Here is a 22,353-nt window from a genome sequence, read left to right as displayed (position 1 = left end):
ACAAAGACAAACTGTGGAGGGGAAACACTCACTCGGTCACCTCCCCTCTGGTCATCAGTGAAGTAGGCTATCAAAGAGTCAATTTATCTTCCAGGGATTCTCCAACAGGAGTGACAGGGCATTTCCAAAAACCTTCACCCACGAACACACACAGGCAAACATGCTCACACACTCTCTCTGGGTTACCTACCCTCTTGTTTTTGAAGTAGTATGGGTCGATGTCTTCCAGGGGAACGCCCACCAGATGAGACGGGATGTCGGCGAAGATGCGCGGCAGCTGTTTTCCTGCCTCCAGGTCAGGCCGGGGCCGGGGGACCACCACATCGCCCAGGTCCTGACACACACACACAAACATAACATCACCACAACATCACCAGCTCCCGAAATATCTCACAACTGTCTGCTGAAGCCGCCTTACATCTTCTAATATCCTAGTTGTGTTTGTCAGGAGAAAGAGACTGACTACAGGATTACACAGGGAGAGACGAGAGTTCGGAGAGGACAAGACTGACAATGTGTGAGTGTGATACAGGTCTGTGTGTGTTTACCTCCTGGTATTGTTTGTTGCGTCGGGCCTCCTCCTGGGAAATGCGCTGCTCGATGGCCGCCAGGGAGTCCGGCGTGAAGCGCTGAAAGCTCTCTGGTCCCATTGGAAACACACAGCCAGCCATCTTCTCATCCTGATCCTGCTGCAGACTGGCCCAGTATACCAGCTGCACACAGAGAGAGAAAAGATAAATATATAACTAATAGCAAATAGCAATAGCAAAAAATCTATAGCAAACTTTGCATAAAGAACCCCTCTAAAACGGACACTTTACATATTGTAATATACAGTACAACGTCAACTTTCCCTCAAGCAGCATAGTTTCTGTGTACTCCAGAGAGTCTCTTCCTACATTAGCCAGAGTACCTTTCAACAAACTCAGACAGAGTTGTTGGAACTACTAGGACACGATGTAGTTTCAACAAGGGCCCTCCATCAAATTATTAAATTTTGTATATGTGATCGCAATGTCACTTGTTCAGTTCAGGCCAGACACCTTCATTGCATGTCACACCCCTCTTTCTTTCTTTCACCCTGCATTTCCTGTCTGTATCTCCACAGTCATAATCAAATAAAGGCAAATGCCCCCCCCAAAAAAATTTAAATGAAATAATTTTTTTATCAGCCTATTTTTTTTTTTCTTTTTCTAAACCTCTGTCAAGAGTAAAACTAGGTGGATGGAAATGTATCATGGGTAACGTCAAAGATCCTTTAACAGTTGTAAATTAGACAACTAATACAGAATGTGACAGACTTGGAATTATTCCAATTTTTCTCTACACTGGTTGCCCATTTGGGATTGATTTAGAGATGTATTGTTTACTTTATTACTTAGTTTAACTTTCAGGGTTGCTCTCTTCTCACCAACCTGTGAGCGTGGACTGATTTAACTGCTGGGCTGCTGTCAACCCCCAGTTCCTCCCACTCTATGCAATGTGTGCAGTTTCTACAGAACAGTGTCGGATCCCATGGTTTGCTTGTTGTAATTTGATTAAATACATTAGTTTAGGATTATTCAACATGAGAGCACATAACAATATTGATCAACGTAAAGCTCAATTCTGTAATATTCTCTGTTGATATTGTCATGAATTGGTCATTTCCACACACCAAACCAGTTAACACAAAGTAATCCAAAGTAACACACAAGACATGTCCTATATGGCCAAGAGTATGTGAACACACTCTCCACATAGTGTAACTTTGGTCTAGATCTGTTTTCCTGGTTAGTTCCACTAAAGGGAAATGTTAATGCTCGAGCAAACAATGATATTTTAGACAAATTTCAACAGTTTGCATTTGTCCTTTTACTGTTTCAAAGCCAGCTCCATAAAGAAATGTTTTTCTTTATGTTTTGCCAGCTTGTTGTGGAAGAACTTAACTGGTCTGCCCAGAGCCCTGCCCTCAACCCCATCCAACACCTTGGGAAGAACTGGAACACTGTGAGCCAGACCTGATCACCAACATCAATGTTGGACCTCACTGATGCTCTGATGTCTGAATGGGAACAGGTTCAACATCTGGTGGATTGAGTGGAGGCTGATAGAGCAGCATGTTAATGACCATGGTGTCAGAATCACATGTTCAATAACTGTATATGGGTGTAATGTTTGAGTGTCCATTTCCTTTTGGCCTTGTAGTGTAAATGGTCCAAGGGATTAATCTGCAAAGAGACATACTGTTGCTAACATTAAGACAGAGACAGAGAGAGAAAGCCGGTCACTGATTTTATGTTGCTATATATGCATGTGTACAGTCATGTAATTATGGGATGTCCAAGTAATGGAGTTCAGGCCGACAATAGTGTCTCATTAACACTCGGAAACAGGGCGATCAAGTATAGAGTTACACTGACTATAGAATTACACAGAGAGAGACAAAAGTTCGCACAGAGCAAGGCTGACAAAGTGTGAGTGCATAACAGGTCTGCATGTGTGTGTTGTGTTGTGTGTGTGTGTGTGTGTGTTTGTGTGTGTGTGTGTCCAGACCATCTGCCTTGGATCCTAATTGAATGATTAGACAGCCCTCGTTTTTCATCCCTTCATGCATTTATTCTTCACAGCTCCCAAATCTGATTTCGGAAGTGTGTGTGTGTGTGTCCACATCAAAAGGAAAATCTAGCTCTGTTTTCCGTTCTTATCAAAAGCTGTCATCCACTCGGTCTCTCTCACACACACAAACACACAGACGTACGACAAGTACAGTAGCTCCTGATAAGCTGTTCAGTCCTGGTTTCCGTTCTGCGCTGACACTTGGTCACGTAGACACTTGTTGGTACCTCTATACTTGTCAGGACTCCCGCTGAGGTAATGCATTCCCAAAGTCGTGAGATAGATTTGAGGTTTCTCGAGATGATTAACAGGAGACAGAACTCCTTAAAAAATAAGGTAATGTAACGTTATCATAAAGCCACAAAGTCCATAGAGAGTTGAAGTGCAGTTAAAGTGCATAGAGAGATAAATATAGATAAATATTGCAAGGAAAAATTAAAAACTTGCTACCTGGTGAGACATTTAGGCCTGTTTTTGTTTTCCTAACTGTTTTTGTTTTCCTAACTGTCCATCCATCCATCTTCTGCTACTGCTTATCTGGGGTTGATATAATCTCTCCAACCAGTCCTGGGTCTTCCCCAAAGCCTCCTCCCAATTTCCCCAACTAATTTGTTTAAAAATAATTTTTTTTGTCATTGCTTGGAAAAATCGGTGTTTCCTACATCCACCCCAGTAGTGGACAAAGGACAAACCGGCTTCGAGGTGTGTGATCAGGAAGGAAACTAAATCCACGCACACTAATTAAATAAAGGCATACAAAATAACACAAATGCCAAAGATACATACAAAACGCCCTGCACATGTGCATCTCAATCATGTAACACACATTACTGACAGAAGATGAAGTCAGCTGGACTGACTTGCGCACACAAATTTAAAACTACAAAGATAAGATGACATTAGATTTAAAATTGTCTCAATGTTTCTATCTATCTATCTCTGGGAACCATTACCCAACCATCACATCTACACGCCTAATCTTAACACATGTTATACCCGAGCCCTGAAACCAACACACAGCCCTCTAAAACATGAAGACAAAATGTCCATACACTCAAAATCTGAACCTCAAATTGGTCCTCACAAAGATACTTGTACAAGAGCACACATATATTAATATATAATCATGTTGTATTCTGTCTCTAATCTTAGCTCAAACACTTTGTTGTTAGCATCTTCTGAATGAAAACTGTCAAACACACCTGTTTTATGAATGATTCATAATGCTAAATTAAATGAAGAGAGACAGCATTTGATTGGTCACACAGGTTTCTAATGTCCCTTTCAGACCACAGGACTTTCTCCAGGAACCGTCTGGCGAACGCGTACCTGCATTTAAACCAGCTAAAGTTTTAATTTTACTTCCTGGTTCTCAGATAGCAGCTACCAACCAAACAGTCAAACACAAACTGTTTTTTACAGGACTTTCAGGCACCCAGGCTAATTAAAATGAAGCTGCAACAGAAAGAGGAAGCAGAAAGAAAATACTGCGTCATATTCCTGTTGTTGTCTATTATGCAGTTATTTCTTGCCTCCATTTCATTTGCTTCTATTCCTCCTGATTGTCTTCTCATGTCCTTTCTCTTTTTACCCCCGTAAGTCTCCTCCTGACCTCATCTATTACATTTGCACCTCCACCCATCTGTACGCAACTTCTCATTCAATTCTCCTCTTCCTCACCTACCTACTACTTTCCTTTTCCACCTCCCTTTTGACTACCATACATCCTGATCTTTCTTCTCCTCTGCCTCTTCCTCTCCTTCCACCCCCCCACCCCCTCCTTTCCTTCTTTGTCTTTCCTCCTCTAACTCTTCCTTTCATTTTCCACCCCCTTCTTATCCTTTACTTCCTCATTTCCTTCCCTTCCCCCCCTGCCTTTTCACTGCTTTCACAACTTAAAGTGAAAATCTCACTCAAAATACTGTACATATAATAATACCTACATAATGCTAAATTTTCTGTACCGATGGCGTAGTTCTTTTCTTTTATTTGTTTAAACAGACCAAACTTTTGTTCTTTTATGACAACTGACAACTTCGGTGACTTCGTTTGCTGATCTTCGAGTCAAGTGGAAGAATGCTCTGAATGACGCTGTAGATAAGAATCAGAGTCGGTCTTCTCACACAGTAATCAGCCTCTGTGCTCCTCACTCACTCCTCTTCCTTCAGCTTCAGGCTGAAAGACGACTAACTGCTACAAACATCAAATTACTGAACAGACACTTTGATATCTGTCTGCATTCAGAAGCTTCCACTTTTTTTACAGACTGTTTTAATGATGTTTCTTTTTGTTTTCTTATCATTTCCGTGTCTTTGTTTTGTTGTTTGCTGCTTCTTGTGTGTTATGGCCTCAAACTGAACTCAACTGACCTATTTTGTGTTGCATTTATGTACATGTGGATTACAACATGCTTAATGTCAGTACTACTACACAGTACTGCAAAAGACAGGTTATTAAAAAAAGTATTTATTCATGAGTTGAGCCTCACCTGTGCTCACTGGAAACATTTAATTGCACTTTTTAAAAGCGTGGCAACAAAAGATACCCTAAAATGATGGTGTTACCATGAGGATCATGGTTTAGCAAAGGTTATCGATATACAAAGTGATCAGACATTTTGTTGTAGTTATTATTTCTTTCACAATGAATTTAACTTTTATCACAGCTTTTAAAACACATAGCTTTCATCTTAGTTTTACTGGAGGAAAATAACCATGAAGAAGTAGGTTTCCTCCTAATATAGCAGTCTGCTGCCTTGCTCAAGGGCAAACTTAAACTTTAATTCACTAACAACTCAAAGTGTTGATGTGTGTAGGATGAGGTACAATAACAGACTAATTTTAACAACAGACACCAAGAGTGAGAGAGTGAAGAGAAGACGTTATGAAACAGAGAGAGAGAGACTAGATGTATTTCTGGGTCAAAACACAAAACATAGACGACCCACCAACCAAACAAGTATCGCCCTGAGGAAGGACACACAAACACACACACACACACACACACACACGCAAATAAGCATGCAGAATGACACAGACAGACAGACAGACTACTAGCTTTTACAGTAATACGGGCGTCCGTGTGTGCTGTGTGTGTGTGTGTGTCTATGAACCTGCAACCACATTTTCTATATATTTCATGTTCAGACATCCACCAACCACGGTCGTGTAATTTAAACATGAATGCGGCGTATTATACATGCACCTTTATTAGCAAGCATAAAACATGTACTGCACACACAAATACACCACCTTGTTATGCCACGTCATGATGCATAAACATGCCAGCAGAATTCACAGTCTTGAAAACGAGCCGACCAAACTGCAATAATATAAAAGTCTTATTTTATCTTTAATCAGGAGAATATTTTTCTCACTCGGTCATCTGACTTCCTGAAACCATCACAGACATCACTGACTACATTTGCTGTATGATGAAGTCCCTGAATGCAACTTAGATGGCTGAGGTTTAGCCAACATCAATGAGCCGAATCTCAAAGCAGAGACGTCAGAGTCCTTAAACACACCACCAACACGAACAATTAAATCTGTTCACTCAGTATTGAAAGCGATGGATCACTGTATCGATCTGCATGTCTCCATTGTGTCTCTGCAAGTTCACTTTTATAGAAATGAACCAAAGGCCGGACGTTTAGCCGTCTGACTGCCTGTGTGTTGGCTTCAGGTTCTGCATTAAATAGAGTGTGTGGATCGAGAACCAGATCTAATCAGTCTCGCTGGTGAGCAAAGCGTGAAATTACATGGGGGAGTGATTGTTGTCGTAAGTCACAAAGTTACACAGATAGATTTGTACTGTCGAGGAAGCGAGATAATTGAAAACAAATATGATCATTACATCTTAGTAAAGTCAACAGCAACATAAAAGCTTGAATGCAACAGTGAAGTGATACAGAGTGTTCTGTTAAAAAAGCCACCTGCATGAATGTGACTGTCTGTGACTGTATGTGACTTCAGTGCTCTTCCTGAAGTAAGGTAAAGTTTTATGTAATTTGGGTTTTGTCATCTTTTTCATCAGAGTTCTGCATTTGAAGGGCCTGCACAACAAACCAACATAAAAGAGGAAAAGTGTGCATGCATGTATCCGATTGGTCAGCGCAGCGCCTTGCTGGATGTCACAAAAGTTGCAGCAGAAGTTGAACCAGATTTGAATGTTTTTGCCAGACAGCCCTGCTTCAAAAGAATCTCTCTTTCTCACACTCGGCTTTAGCAATAACTTTTAATGACATTAAACTTCTTGTGATTGAACCAAAGTTAACACACATACTGAAACTCACGCAACACTTGCACACAGACGGCTCAATAAATTTCCCATGCTGTTCACACGTTTATGCTCCAATACAAGAAAATATATTCACGCATTAACAAGTGACACATTGCCCAGATGTGCAGTTCAGTCTGGACCCAGACGTTCATCCAGACTTTGAGGAACCCAGGATGTATTTGTACAACAACAGAATGTCCTTAAAGTGAGCTGAAGCAGCGTCTGATCCTTATTTCCATTTTCTTTTTTTCCAGGCATTCATCTGCCTTGCCTGTCCTGTGTGTGTGTGTGTGTGTGTGTGTGTGTGTGTGTGTGTGTGTGTGTGTGTGTGTGTGTGTCCATGGCCATGTGCTTGGCAAAGGTGCGTGCATATTCTGTCCTCCTTTATTTCCATACCATTTCAGCTATTCATCAGATACAGTATGTGCCTGCTGTGTGTGTGTGTGAACAGAATGGCTGCACGCTTGGCTTGCTCTTTTCTCCTCCAAGCGTTTCTCCCAACCTCTGGCAAGCTACAATATCTCTCTCTCTGTTACCACATCACGTCTGAGCATTTTTGTGAAATAAGGTCAAACTACTAAAATACTTTAATCCTTTTAACAAAGCACATCCTAACTTTTTAACAGTAATGTTTCATACAACTGTAATTTATTATGTAAATATGCAGAGTAAGAAATTCAGAATTACTGAGCAAGCTGCCTGAACTGAGTCAGGCTAAAGTAAGGACTGTAACAGATGTTTTAAGAAAACAAAAAGAGTTGTGTTCCTATGTTTGATTGAGCATAAGGATTTCCTTCGCTTGCTCGCTCTCTGTTTGGTCAGTTTGTATCCATCACACACAAAGCAACATCCTTTGGTTTAGACCTGAAAGTGAATCATCAATGTTTTAATATCCGACTTTCGGCAGGGTATTTCCATCCAGTGAATTCCATCAAATTTTCCAGATGTCTAAAAGCTACAACATATTAAGCGACCTCTCGGATCTGAAATGGCAAAAATATATTCTGTGCTCTCTGTATTCCGTCTGATTGTACCAAGAACAATCACACATAACCAGCAAAGGAAGAGATAACACTTTTAGTCAAATCTGATCAAACCAAAGGAGTCCTGAAGAAGCAGATTCTTAAAGAACTCTTAAAGGGTAATTTTGGTATTTTTAAACCTGGGCCCTAGGACGTAAATGACTAATGGGTATGAAAAAGTTGGGAATTGGACCAGTAAATTGGCGCAGCCGGCAGCCACGAAACAGGCTAAAATGTCCACTAAAATTGCTTGTTTTTGCCACTGACAAAACTGGTGTTTTAGCCCATCAACCACCCTGACCTTCAGACTCCTACATGCCTTGCTACATAAAGGGCACGCTACTTGCTGCAGCACTGGACATTGGCAATGGATGAATCGTCCAATATTACATACATTAATTCCTAGGAATACTGGCCTGATATAATAGGTTGATTGGTACTTGAACAATTTTTCTGCTCACTATGGTTTTGTCACCAAAAATCTTCCATATAAAAAAAGATGATGATAAAGGGGAATAGCTCTCAGTAGTTGTGGCATCACTCAGGACCAATCCCATCAGCTCTTTTGCTTCGCTCTAAAAGCAGAGTGTCCTGTCACAGTGCGGTGATGGAGAGCGAAAACTCTCCAAAGAGGACACTGCTGTCCAGAAGCAGCAGCAGTGAATATGCAGCACCTTCAATTCAATTAGCCTGAAAGGAGAAAACACATTTTGTCACCGTGCTGCTGCTGCTGCTGTTAACGGAGCGGAGCCGCTGCCCGGCGCAGGAAATGATTCACTGATATCAGGCAGACAGCCAAGTTGAGCTGGCAGAGGAGCACAGGGACCGTTTGGCTTCAGGATGGGGAGAGGGTGATGAGGAGGGGGGTTGACCCTGACATGCAGCCGCCTCCGTGCGTCACGTCGAAGCTCCGTATTGGATGACAAACCTTCACACCTCCGCAGTCAAGTAAAATCCCACTTTTGTGAAGCTCGTAATGTTTGAGTTTTTATATTAGACAGGTGTTGATTCTACTCTACAGGGGTGTATGAGACTGGAGTTAGTGGTATTGTTGATTTAAACTGCACTGCATTGCATGGTGTTCTTTATACTTTGTCCCCAAAAATGATATGACAATTATATCGACAAATATTATGCAATTGTTCATGAGCAACTGCAAACACTAAAAGCGTGCTGGCATGGTGCAAATGATTTTCCGTAGGTAACAGGTAACAGTACAAGGTAAAAGAAGTTGTTTACCTTAATACTGATATTGAAAAGTTGGCGATGTCTTGTTGAGTTGACCAGTTTTGTTAGCCATGCCAGCAGCACTTTGGTGCAGACATCTACTGGATAAGTTGGTACAGAAAATCATGGAGTGTTTATCCTGGTCATTTTGGCAATCCTTTTCTAGCGCCACCATAATGTACAGCTCAGAATCTTGTTTTAGTATTTTAGGAGCTAACTATGAAAGCCTTGTGGTCCTAAATCTATTCATTAGGTGTTAAAGATATTTCCTAGGTGGCTTAATTGATGTAACAGGGAAAGGTAAGACAGATCTAGTTTGGAGTCATTAGCCGACCCCACAACAAGTGTCCACTGACCTTCCAGCTTTAGTTATTTCTCTCATGTAACTGTCCTTGTTAGGGAGACGACAGTTAGACTGATAAGGTAGAGACAGTCGTTCAGGCGTCAGGCTTGCAGATATCAATGTTCTCTGGGAATCTGGCATGGTTGAATCTTACAAGAACTTACTGGCTCCACAGATTAGAGTATAACACATGGGAAGTAATAGATTCCAATATGACGTAGCATTGGAGTCGATTTGTTGTTCTAGGTTAAGGCCAGCTAAAGATGACGTAATAGGGAAAAACATAAAAGATGTTATCCTTCAGATTTGGTGTTGGCATTTGACGTGTTCACATGTTGTATGCTGGCACTGAATCTGCTCAGCCGGGCTCAATAAACCGCGCTCAGTCTCCGAAACTTCATCACACCTGAACCTGTCTCACAATAATTCTTCAACAGTAGGTAAATGTATTAGTATATAAACTCCATCTCCTTTTCTTTTTAAAGTGACACAGAGGAGTTTGAGATGTTGGAGGTTTGTAACAAGGCTCTGGTCTCTCTTCTATTCTTCCTTTCAGACAGTTTGGCCCTAAATTGGCTTCCTGTGTCCCGGGCCGTCACAGGGAGTCGGATCAGTCTGCTGCTGAAGGTGCTTTTCTGTTTCTCAGCGGGGCTGACTGATTGTCCCTGACTGCCAGTAGTTGGTTCATTGTGCTTTGTTGTTGCTCAGGCTGCAGACAGTCCAGGCCCACTCCTCAAACTGAGCCAACCTGACTCATTAGCTTAGCGAGTCCTCTGGCATCGTTCGCTCTGACGCCACTGACTTCACCTTATAGTCCTCTGCAAGCCATTGTGGAGCTCTCTACATGTTAACATCAACCTGCTGCTGTCTGTTTGGTCCTCTACGGTATTCCTGCACAGTTCCACTTGACCTCATGTCTAAGTATTATAAACTATAAACCAATTTTCTATCTTCTACTGATATTTCACAGTAGAAATATGATATTGTAGGGTGGTGTTGATGGATACTGTTGGCCAACAATTTGGTTTGTTTGAGAAACAAACCACTAGGTTATATATGTTGAAGGTAAATTACATTATTTGGGTTCTACAGCGAGTCTTTTTGCATCCACACTGTCTGAAATAGGGGTACAGTAGGAGTCCATTTCTGTCCCCCGAGGTGCAATCTACACTATCGTACCCCATTGGGCTTATTATTGGACCTCAAGGAACATATAACAGGTACAAAAGCTGTACCCTTGAGGGTACAGCCCCAGTGACAAGCCATTGTACCCCTTAAGGTACAATTATGTACTTTATTTTCTGGGAGTGCATTAATAGACCCCTTGAAAATGTTGACACTAACTTTGTAAAGTACTGACATTAAGGAATACTTAAGTTTAGTTAATTGCTGGATTATTAAATACTTTGTTGTATTAGCATATCAAATCAACCTAGACAAGAATGTCAATATTGGACGATTCTGTGAAAATACAAATTATGTTCAGATTACGTTCGACACTTGGTAATTTTTGTGTGGTTAAGGCCGGGAAGAGTTTGTTGTTTTGGCAAATATATTCCGTTTATGGTTTGGTTAAGATTAGGCAATTAAAGCCCATGGTGAAGATTAGGGTTAGGGTTAGGGTCTGGTCTACAGATAAAAATGTCACTATCATCTTTTCTAAATGCTAACACGTTTCTCTGTTCCTAAATGACAGCTAATCTAATTGAAAACCATTACTTGCTAGTCACTTTTGAGAAACTCTCTCTAACTATTTTACACAGAAAAACAATGAAACAACACATCCTCATATATCTATACAACAGAAATGGTTTTGTAAGTGACGTCCAAAACAACATATGTACCGGCCACAGAGGAGCAGGACATTTATTTTCATTATAACAAAGATGAACACATGGTTAACGTTGTGAAACACTTACAGTTTGGTTAGGCTTAGGCAACAAAACTACTAGGTATCATGGTTTGGGCAAATAGGAACATTAGTTACATAAGTTAAGATAACTAAAGGAGACTCACTAACGTTAAAATAAGTCAGCATTGACTATTGGTTTCACATGGGACCATGGATACATCGACGCTCTTTATACGTCATCACCTGACTTCCTCCTTTGCAACTGTCACGTATGGGTCATAATAAATGGATTTTCTGAGAGGACGGGCTGCAATAAAAACACACTTGACTGTCAACACATAGCAGCCATTGAAAGAACTTCTGTTGGTTCATTGATATGTTTGAAAGTATTATTTTTTTGTGATTCATTTGTGTGCATGGACTGAGATGATGAGAGCAGGTGAACATTCACTAACACAACACACACACAAATCATACAAGCATAATTTCCTTATTAGCTATCCCTCTGTCTCAGTAAGTGTCTCCTCTGAGTGTGTTGGCTGTGGATATTAACACACACACACACACACACACACACACACACACACACACACAGAGGACTGGTATCAGTTCATATTCTGGTCAAGGTCGTATTGAAGATAAAGTGTTTTATAGGTGTAGTGAATTCCCCATCAGACAGTAATGGAAGAGACTCCACCCTTCAAACCAACTATCAACCTTAAAAAACACATTTTAAAATTAAATTAAAAAAAAATTAACAAAATGAGTTCTGCTCTGACAAGATAACATCTCAACACCTCTGATGCCAAACCTGATGAGGTACAGTTTCAAAAAACACTGGAATAATTTATCCGGCATTTTCACACAAATCAAGGTGCAAATATTAAACTCCAAACTACTGTTTTTGTTTTCAGTGTTTGTTTTTTGTGTCTTCATTGCTTTCCTTTCCTCCTTTCCTTTGTCCCCTTCCTTCTGTCCTTGCTTCCTTAATTAGGTCCTCCTTCTATTCATACTTTCTTCATTCCTTCTGTTCTAGCTTTCTTTGTAATTCCTTGCTTCCTTCCTTGCTCTCTTTGGTTTTTCTGTCTTTTTCCTTCCTTTCCTTTTTCCTTCCTTTAATCCTATCAGTCTGTCCTTTCTCAGTGTTTTTCCTTCCTTCCCTGTCATTTCTTTCTTTCTTCCTTCCCTTACTATTTTCTTCCTCCGTCCAGTTCCTGATCCCTTTGAGTTTTTCTTTTTTCCCCCACCTTCTGTCTTTCTTTTCCTTTATTCCTTTCTTTTATCCATTCTCCATTTTCCTTCCTTCCTAATGTCCACACTTACTTCTTCTAACCTTCTGTCCCTGCTTCCCCTGTAATTTCTTGCTTCTTTCCCTTTTACCTGTTTTTTTTTTCCTGTCAATATTTTCCTTCCTTCAATCGTCTCAGTCTGTCACAGTCTGCAGTTTCTTTTAACCTCTGGTTGTCTTTAACGTCATTTAACCACATTAGTCGTTAGCTTGTTTATTAGATCTTTATCATAGCATTTTATCACTGTATTTTTTATCACCTCAGCTCCAGGCGTGTTGTGTTAGTGATTACATTGAATTTAAATTAAAAGGAAACATGCGTCAGTATCCGGGGCTGCCAGCTGTCGAGCTGACTGACTTATTCAAATGGACGAGATGATGACGTTATAATAAATGAAAAAACTAAATGAACAGATTACAAGATAACAGGATTGGGACTCACAGTAGCAGGCTTGGGCTTGAAAATCTTAATGCAGAATTAAATGATGAACTTGTTTTTAACAAGTTGTCACACATAAAGGACAAAATGTTTTTTCTTTTTATCAGCCTCAAAACAAATTCATGAGACCATCTTCTTATCTGCCACCTCTGTGATTCAGGTTGAGATGAGTCTCTCATGTTTATGGAAAGATGTTGGCTGCGGGCAAAAGAAACCAACGATGACTGTGGGTGCGAGTACTGGAAATGATCTGCCATCTCTGATGTAAAATATTTTGTATATCCAACCAATCATCCTTATTTCCTACATTAGAGGTGTTGTGGTGCTTTACAGCCACTATCAAGTTAGCAACAATAAATAAACATCCAGTTACACTTTCAAAATAAAACTAGTTGTTAATGTTGTGAAAGGTCCAAATTGGGTTAGGTTTGGGCACCAAAACTATTTGTTTAGGTTTAGGAAAAGATCATAGTTTGGGTTAAAATAGCTATGCTACTTATGTGACTTGAAGGTTCAGTGTGTAAGTTTTAGTGGCCTCTAGTGGTGAGGGTTGTGAATTGCAACCAAAGGCTCACGGTGCTTTCAAGCTCTCCTTGGATGGTCCCGTTTCCTGAGTTGTGAAGTCGTTCTTCCGACTTCAGTGTGTGATCATGTGCTCTTAAGTCTGAATGTGGAATCAACATGCACGCTACTACATACAGTGAGAAAAATAAGTATTTGAACACCCTGCTATTTTGCAAGTTCTCCCACTTAGAAATCATGGAGGGGTCTGAAATTGTCATCGTAGGTGCATGTCCACTGTGAGAGACATAATCTAAAAAAAAAAATAATGTATGATTTTTTAACTATTTATTTGTATGATACAGCTGCAAATAAGTATTTGAACACCTGTCTATCAGCTAGAATTCTGACTCTCAAAGACCTGTTAGTCTGCCTTCAAAATGTCCACCTCCACTCCATTTATTATCCTAAATTAGATGCACCTGTTTGAGGTCGTTAGCTGCATAAAGACACCTGTCCACCCCATACAATCAGTAAGAATCCAACTACTAACACGGCCAAGACCAAAGAGCTGTCCAAAGACACTAGAGACAAAGTTGTACACCTCCACAAGGCTGGAAAGGGCTACGGGGAAATTGCCAAGCAGCTTGGTGAAAAAAGGTCCACTGTTGGAGCAATCATTAGAAAATGGAAGAAGCTAAACATGACTGTCAATCTCCCTCGGACCGGGGCTCCATGCAAGATCTCACCTCGTGGGGTCTCAGTGATCCTAAGAAAGGTGAGAAATCAGCCATGAACTACACGGGAGGAGCTGATCAATGACCTGAAAAGAGCCGGGACCACCGTTTCCAAGGTTACTGTTGGTAATACACTAAGACGTCATGGTTTGAAATCACGCATGGCACGGAAGGTTCCCCTGCTTAAACCAGCACATGTCCAGGCCCGTCTTCAGTTTGCCAATGACCATTTGGATGATCCAGAGGAGTCATGGGAGAAAGTCATGTGGTCAGATGAGACCAAAATACAACTTTTTGGTCATAATTCCACTAACCGTGTTTGGAGGAAGAAGAATGATGAGTACCATCCCAAGAACACCATCCCTACTGTGAAGCATGGGGGTGGTAGCATCATGCTTTGGGGGTGTTTTTCTGCACATGGGACAGGGCGACTGCACTGTATTAAGGAGAGGATGACCGGGGCCATGTATTGCGAGATTTTGGGGAACAACCTCCTTCCCTCAGTTAGAGCATTGAAGATGGTCGAGGCTGGGTCTTCCAACATGACAATGACCCGAAGCACACAGCCAGGATAACCCAGGAGTGGCTCTGTAAGAAGCATATCAAGGTTCTGGCGTGGCCTAGCCAGTCTCCAGACCTAAACCCAATAGAGAATCTTTGGAGGGAGCTCAAACTCCGTGTTTCTCAGCGACAGCCCAGAAACCTGACTGATCTAGAGAAGATCTGTGTGGAGGAGTGGGCCAAATCCCTCCTGCAGTGTGTGCAAACCTGGTGAAAAACTACAGGAAAAGTTTGACCTCTGCAATTGCAAACAAAGGCTACTGTACCAAATATTAACATTGATTTTCTCAGGTGTTCAAATACTTATTTGCAGCTGTATCATACAAATAAATAGTTAAAAAATCATACATTGTGATTTCTAGATTTTTTTTTTTTAGATTATGTCTCTCACAGTGGACATGCACCTACGATGACAATTTCAGACCCCTCCATGATTTCTAAGTGGGAGAACTTGCAAAATAGCAGGGTGTTCAAATACTTATTTTCCTCACTGTAGATGTGTTGGATTAGCATTGTCAGAGCATATAAACGACACGCAGACATCCAGTTCACTCTGCATGGACAGCAAACTAACCGTTATAACCATATTACAAATTACATGTTTGCAAAATAAGTATATGCAATACATGATTTTGCGTTCGTGAAGTTTTGTATACTTCTTTAAGTTCCATGTACACTTTATTTATCTTTTTGCTCTTGACAAAACACGCTCTGTAACGCAGTTTGTCTATTTGGGCTACTGTAGAAACATGGTGACTTCCATGTAAGAGGACCTTGTATGTAGATAGAAATGTCTCATTCTAAGGTAATAGAAACATAACGGTTCATTATGTAATGGTTTATACACCACTGAAAGTATAGTTATGGATATTATATTACATTTCTGTCAAAAGATCCTCCTTACACACTCGACCTTTAACATACGTAAGTTAAGTAAGGTTACTTACACTTACATCGTAATTTCACTGAAACCAATCAATGTTGAGTTTTTGTTTCACACAGGAAACGAACACCAGTCTCAGTCTCTTTCTGTGCCATCTATCCACCCAAACCACCTCCCGAAGTGGATTTTTTTGTTATTTATACCAGTCCTACTTTTAGTGTTGAACAATGACGGTAAAAGGTTTACCCCAGTGCACTGAACTATGAAGCTAAAGGGTGCAATGTAGGTATTTGACGCCATGGGAATGAGAATGGGCTGTGCTTCACCAACATTACACTACTTTTGTTTTTACGCTTGGTAGTCAAGATTCAATAATATTTTCCCCATGAATACAAAATGTTTCTTGTCAGGTAAACGTAAATCTAGGCTACCTTAACTCCTCAAACAAACAACCAATGCAACCAAACTAAAATAGTCTTTCCACTAAATTCAGTGCAGTTAAAGTTCCAATCAATCATAATAAACATGTTCAGGCCAATCTGTTAGTGATTTAGAGCTGAGAAAAAGAAGAGATGGGCAGTGAAGGAAGACAGAAGTTGTTTCCAGATCATTTTTCACACCTTTCCTATTTTCTCAAAATGAAAATGAACACGTCAGGTACATTATATCAACCCGTGTCAATTTTTTAGCCCCCCCCCCCCCCCAAAAAAACCACATATTAAAATATGTATTAAATCTATTTAACTCTGTTTCAGAGTTTTCCATGAATATAATGTGTCTAAAGCAAGAAACATTTCCATCAGCTTCTTTTTGGCTTATTTGAATTGATATGTCAGTGCTGTGATGAAAAAAACAACCAAAGCAGAGAACAAACACTATGACATTTTGTAAACAACCTCAAAAGCCTTGTAAATACATCTATGGAACTGAATTCAGGAGAAGTGAATTGATAAACGGAGAACAACAAGGTGAAATAAGAGATACAGACACAGAAATAGAAAGCTATGTGTCCTTGCATGTGTCTGCATGTGTGCATGCATCAGGGTTGCATCAGTGTTGTGTGTGTGTGTGTGTGTGTGTGTGTGTGTGTGTGTGTGTGTGTGTGTGTGTGTGTGTGTGTGGGAAATTGTATCTGTCGATGTCCTTTTATTGAAACAAACTTTAACTACAACTGGTTCCAGAGTGGTCAAACCTTAAGATCATCATGTTAATTTTGTTTTACTGGTGTTTCTGTACATCGAGTTGTTCATTAGCATATTCACGTTTAATCAGGGCTTGTGTACATGAGCTACATACTTAAACACACACACACAAACACAGGAACTTCAGTAATATAATACAACCCTAGACTGTAACCCAGTTGTGGAAGAAGTACTTAGATGTTATTAATAAAAGTTGTTCTATCTGAGTCAAGCTGAGTCCTTTCATAAAGGGGCCAGTCTATGTGGAGTTGAAATTAGGATGATGTGTAGAAATGAGCACAATATTTGCTTCTGAATGGTGGCGTAGAGGCATAACGTAGCAGAAAATGGAAAAAATCAATAAAAACGCGAGTACTTGAAAACTGTTCTTAAAATACAGTACTTGAGTAAATGTACTTAGTTTCTTTCCACCGCTGATAGAGTCAAATATAAAAACACGAGAGGTCAACAGTTCAGTTGGTCTAAAACGCTGCAGCGAGACTTCTGATAGGATTCAAAAAGAGACACTCTCTGTCGGCTGCTTTCAGAGAAATGTTAATGTTTCTATAGTCTAAACTTTTGTCCTCATGCTGCTCTGATTTAAACCTGAGCTGTCGGTCACTCAAAGAAAAAGGCAATATGGTGACAGAATAATAAATTATGGATTATTTCACTCGTAAACATGAAACATGTACAAATTTAACTGCATCATCCTAGTTTCAACTCCACACAGACAGGTCCCATTTCCTTCTCACCTCGTCTCCCTGTCCGTTTCCTGTCATGTTCTCCAACGACATCTTCCCCATTACAGATTTTCTTTTTAGAATATAAAACTTCTAGCTGTTCAACTGTTTCTGGGCCTTTGCTGCCTTTTGGAAGCTGTGAACTGAAAATAAATATGAAAGGCCTCAGCTTGACTCAGTGGGGAACTAAAAGCATCTAAAAATGTTACAGGTCATGTCCCTGTTTCCTAGGATAGTTTGTCATTTCCATAGTAACACACCTGAGTCCTGGACCCATATTACAGAAACTTTCCGTCGTAAGTCTTAAGTTGAGACAGGATTTTTCCTGTTTTGGTATTACAGAGGCAAATCTTAACTTAATCCTTTCTTATCTTACTTCATCTCAAGTTCCTAAATATCAAAATTAGTTTATATCAACCTCACTTATCAACTTTTGTGCCTGACACTACTTTTCTCATCTCGCCGAGCTAAACAACTTTGTAATTGTTGTTTTTTTCTCATGTAAACGTACAGAAACAGACACTGAAACATGAGTTAGAGTTAGAGGGGTTTGTAGCATCTGTAGAGAAATCCAAAGATGTTCTTTTTGGGAAACTTACTACAAAGCTAACGCGTGATGCCAAAAGCCTCTCAGTAAGTGCAGCCATACATATTAAACAAGTTAGGTACACTACCAACCTTTAACCTTAAGTGCAGAAGTTTTGTCTCCCCCTTTCTGGCAGTGAGAATAATAACACAACACTGTTTACAGGCGCTTATAGTCCCAGGTTTGTTTTTTAGTAGTTATTAAAAAAGACAGAGTAATTTCCACAGTTTCAGTTAAATAAACGACTATTTAGGCCGGATAAATGTAACAGCTACATAATCTACACCAAATATTTTACAATGAACTTGTCCAAGAGCAGTAACACGACATTGTGTCTCTTCTCTCAGCCCTCTCCAATGAGGAAAAGCTACACCTATGGTTATCCCGCAGAGTTTCTATTGTATCTGGAGCACCTGAAACTTTTCTTAGACTTTTCTTAGGCTTACTCCCAGCTGCTGTAGCTATTCAGTCGCGACAGTTGCTCCAGAGCCACGTAAAGAGAGAGCTGCGTCATCTCCATTCAATTTCAATTCAAGTGGCTTCAATGGCACGACTGCACACAATACAAGGAAGTCACAAACAAATAACTTCCTGCTGATAGGCTTTTTATTTGTCATTCTAGAGGGCAGGGTAAACAACACGCTTTATAGTTTGATTTAGAGGACTTGTTGTAAATTTATGTTTTTGTATTATTATGTAGTATTTATTTAGTATATTTATTTAGTATTAGCTAAATCTTAAGTTGCTAAAAATAAAAATATTACAGGAAAAATACTTAAGATATGCCTTGTGTGTTTGATTGTAACACATTTACACAAAATAAAATTTGGGAAGAGGATTTTTTTACAGTAATTGTTCGCTTTAACAGCAAATTAGCAGCATTTATGTAACAAAAACAACGAGAAAGGAGCAAAACCAGGAGGAACCGAGTGGGTGAGCGAGACAGAGAAACTCAAACTAAAATACATTTTTAGATTCATATAATTACCTACAACACGTTTGCTTTAAAACTAATAAAACAGCCTCACAACAAACAAATCCGGTTTCTAGTCCTGTACATCAGAGAATCAGAGCTGTCCTGGTCTCTCTGCTGAAGGTGCAGGACTCAATCCCAGCTTTAATTAAACACACACACACACATAAACACACACAAACACACTCGATCCCGGGGGAAATCAGAAATCATGGACAGAGAGACACCTGTGGCTCACTGCGCTCAGCCAATCAGGAAGCTGGAGAAGATTCAGGAGACATCCAGCTGATCAGGATGAGTACAAGCGTGTTTGGAACAAATGGTTTGATAAATGTTTCAGACTGGAGGGGACAGAAAGAGGTGGAAGAGAGGGAAACAAAAGATGAGGCAGGGGGAAAAAGGAGGGCAGAGGAGCAGTGAAGGAAGAAGAGATGAGCACACAGGAGAGGAGTTAGGAAGTGTGTAGAATTAGTAGATAAGAAGAAAGGAGAAGAATAAAGTAGGAGAAAGGAAAGAAAAAAGTGATGAAGTAAAAACGAAAATGAAGAAAGTAGAGGAGAAAATAAATGAGCAGATTAAAAAGATGCAATTAAATCAGCAAAAAAGGAGTAGACGCATAAACACAAGAATAACTAGAAAGGACAAGAAAAGAGAAAAGTAAAGAGATAAACCGTGAAGAAAAGTATAAAAAATGATCTTAGATGGAAATGAAAAGAGAAAAATATGGAAAGGAAAAACAAGAAAAATGAGGAGCAAAGACAAGGGATTAAAAAGATGAATTAAAGATGAGTTAAACAGGGAAGAAGAGCAGAACAAGAGAAGAGGAAGGAAAGAAGGACAAAGAAAAAAAATAAATAAATAAATAGAGGAGACAAAAAGAGGAAAAAAGAAAAAAAAAAAACGACAAGGAGAGTCAAAAAAGACCAAAAACGAGAGAGGGGGATGACAAGAGATTGAAGAGCAGGTCTTGAATTAACCAGCAGCTTCTCTGTCATCAGCTGCTGATTTTGGAGAATGACTCTCCAAAAGGGATGCGCGCGCACACACACACACACACACACAGCCAGCCAGCCAGCCGGCATTGTGGGTAATTAGCACCATCATGTCCAAAAGCAGCTAAGGGAGAAGAGATGGAGAGAGTCGATGAAAATGTAAATCTGCATGAAGAGATTTTCTTCTGTTTGACTGCAAGTCTGCTCCAATCCACTTCAGACGTGTGTGTGTGTGTGTGTGTGTGTGTGTGTGTGTGTGTGTGTGTGTGTGTGTGTGTGTGTATTTCAACTACAGCATTGATTATTCCACAAATAAGTTGTGCTTACGTTTTTGTTGAATATGACGTTTTTGCTATTCCTATTGCTTCTCTCTTGTTATATATTTTAAATGAGTGTGTGTGTGTGTGTGTGTGTGTGTGTGTGTGTGTGTGTGTGTGTGTGTGTGTGTGTGTGTGTGTGCGGAGTAGAGAAGGCAGCTCATGCCAGAAGGAATGACCCTGACACTGAAAAGAAGGGGATAAACAAAAGCTTGGCAACTAAGTCCGCCTGGCAACCCAGCATGCTGCAGCTGTTTGTTTGTTCACACTATAGCAGTGAAGGTGTGTGTGTTTGTGATGGTGGGGGGACGTAACCTCAAACCTGGCAACCCACGCCTACCTGGCAACCCATCACCACATTCCTATTTTTTATTTTTTTTTCCAGTGACAGGGATGCCCATCTTTTCTTTCTTTTCCGTTTGGAAACGCTCAGGTTATCTATGACTAGCAGTGCTTTCCATCAACAACAAGGCAGCAGAAAATGCTGGAAAGACAAAGACGTAGCAGAGACCATTACAGTAAATTACTATAAGTTCAGCACAAAGGAAGACGCCAGTTAGTATCCTCCACCTGAGAAGAAAACTGAAAAAAGCCTGATGATGGAGAAGGGTTAGGGTGGAAACAAACTCATTGTTAGCTCAAGGTCAGGACAAAAAAGGTAAAAGTTGAGTGCAACTAAAATCTGCCACTGATTGCGTTAAGAGGGCCTTAAACTGGGTCAAACCCAGGACTTTCACACAGTAGAACAGTGTTCGAGTAAATGTACATTTATTTTAATGTCATTTTGGGACACTTCACAATCGATCTACTTTGTAATTTAGGTATGAAGTGTTGCAGCAGCAGACAGACACAGTTAGAGGTGAACATAGTGGAGGATTTAGCAGCTAAAGAGCCAGATATTTCCTTCAGGAGCTGGTGGAGACCAAACAGAGCTAATAAGAGAGAGAATACTGGACTTAGATTCATCAGGTGACGCAAAAATGTCTCCACATGAATGACACTGTTGCTTCATAACTGCTGGACGTGTGAATAAGTTACTGCGTGCTAACAAGTTCAACATAAAAGGTCAACATTGTGTTCACAACTAACTAACAAATAATTTGCAGGTATAAAGAAATTGATGGAAAAATATACAGCCTGTGATAATTTGTGCTGAGCCGGGTGACCCTGCCGTACGAAGCTGATATTTACCGTGGAGCGTCCAGGCTCCAGTGAGCGGTGCTTACACACATTGACCCATATTTATTGTTAGGAGTGTGGTTTTGTGTTCATGTCTTTCCTGTTTAAGTCCGTTTTTGGGTTCAGTGTTTCTATGAGCTTTGATCTTGTCATGTTTAGGGTTTTGTTCATTCGCATGTTTAAGTTTTCTTCGTATCTGTCTTGTCTCTTATCTTAGTTCTTAGTCCTAGGCCTTAGTTCATGTTGAGTGTTTTTCCTGGTCTGTGTACTTCTGTGTTTTATTATTTTAGTCTGTGTCTTAGTCCTTAGTCTTATGTCTCCATGTTTTAGTGTAGTCCTGTCTCCTGTTTGGTCCTGTCTCTGTCCATGCCCTGATTTTGCAGTCTTTCCATATTTTGTGTTTTACTTTGGTAGATCTGTCCTTTTGTGTTCCCATGTACTTTACTTCCTGTATTATTTTGTAATCTTGGTGTTCTTGTCTAGCTTTGTTCCTGTTGTTAGTTACTGTATTTTTCTCTTGATGTTTAGTTTGTTACCTCAGCCTTTGTTTTCGTACTTTTGTTTATGGATCTGTTTCTGCTTGTGTTTGTAGTCATTTTGGTTCCTTCATTATTCTGTTCTGTATTAGTTTCCTGCCTGCTTGCCTTGCT

At 40.2% G+C, this 22,353-nt stretch overlaps 2 protein-coding genes across 3 annotated transcripts in view; both read right to left on the bottom strand.

Moving 5' to 3' along the window:
* Positions 1–22,353, bottom strand: part of LOC119893815 (NACHT, LRR and PYD domains-containing protein 12-like) — a 636,326-nt gene that overhangs the window by 241,863 nt on the left and 372,110 nt on the right. The window lies entirely within an intron of this gene.
* Positions 1–22,353, bottom strand: part of LOC119896424 (sodium channel protein type 4 subunit alpha-like) — a 212,026-nt gene that overhangs the window by 158,566 nt on the left and 31,107 nt on the right. Inside the window, 2 exon segments of the mRNA XM_038709856.1 lie at positions 191–334; positions 549–713. Coding sequence (XP_038565784.1) covers positions 191–334; positions 549–671 — 267 coding nt within the window. The 5' untranslated portion in view covers positions 672–713.

The sequence above is a fragment of the Micropterus salmoides genome, unplaced genomic scaffold (assembly GCF_014851395.1).
Source record: "Micropterus salmoides isolate LMB-PRFRI ecotype aquatic unplaced genomic scaffold, ASM1485139v1 Ms_hic_scaffold_1, whole genome shotgun sequence".
In the NCBI taxonomy this organism is placed as follows: domain Eukaryota; kingdom Metazoa; phylum Chordata; class Actinopteri; order Centrarchiformes; family Centrarchidae; genus Micropterus; species Micropterus salmoides.
The sequence above is the reverse complement of the archived record's forward strand: the minus strand, read 5'-3'. Positions and strand labels throughout refer to the sequence as shown.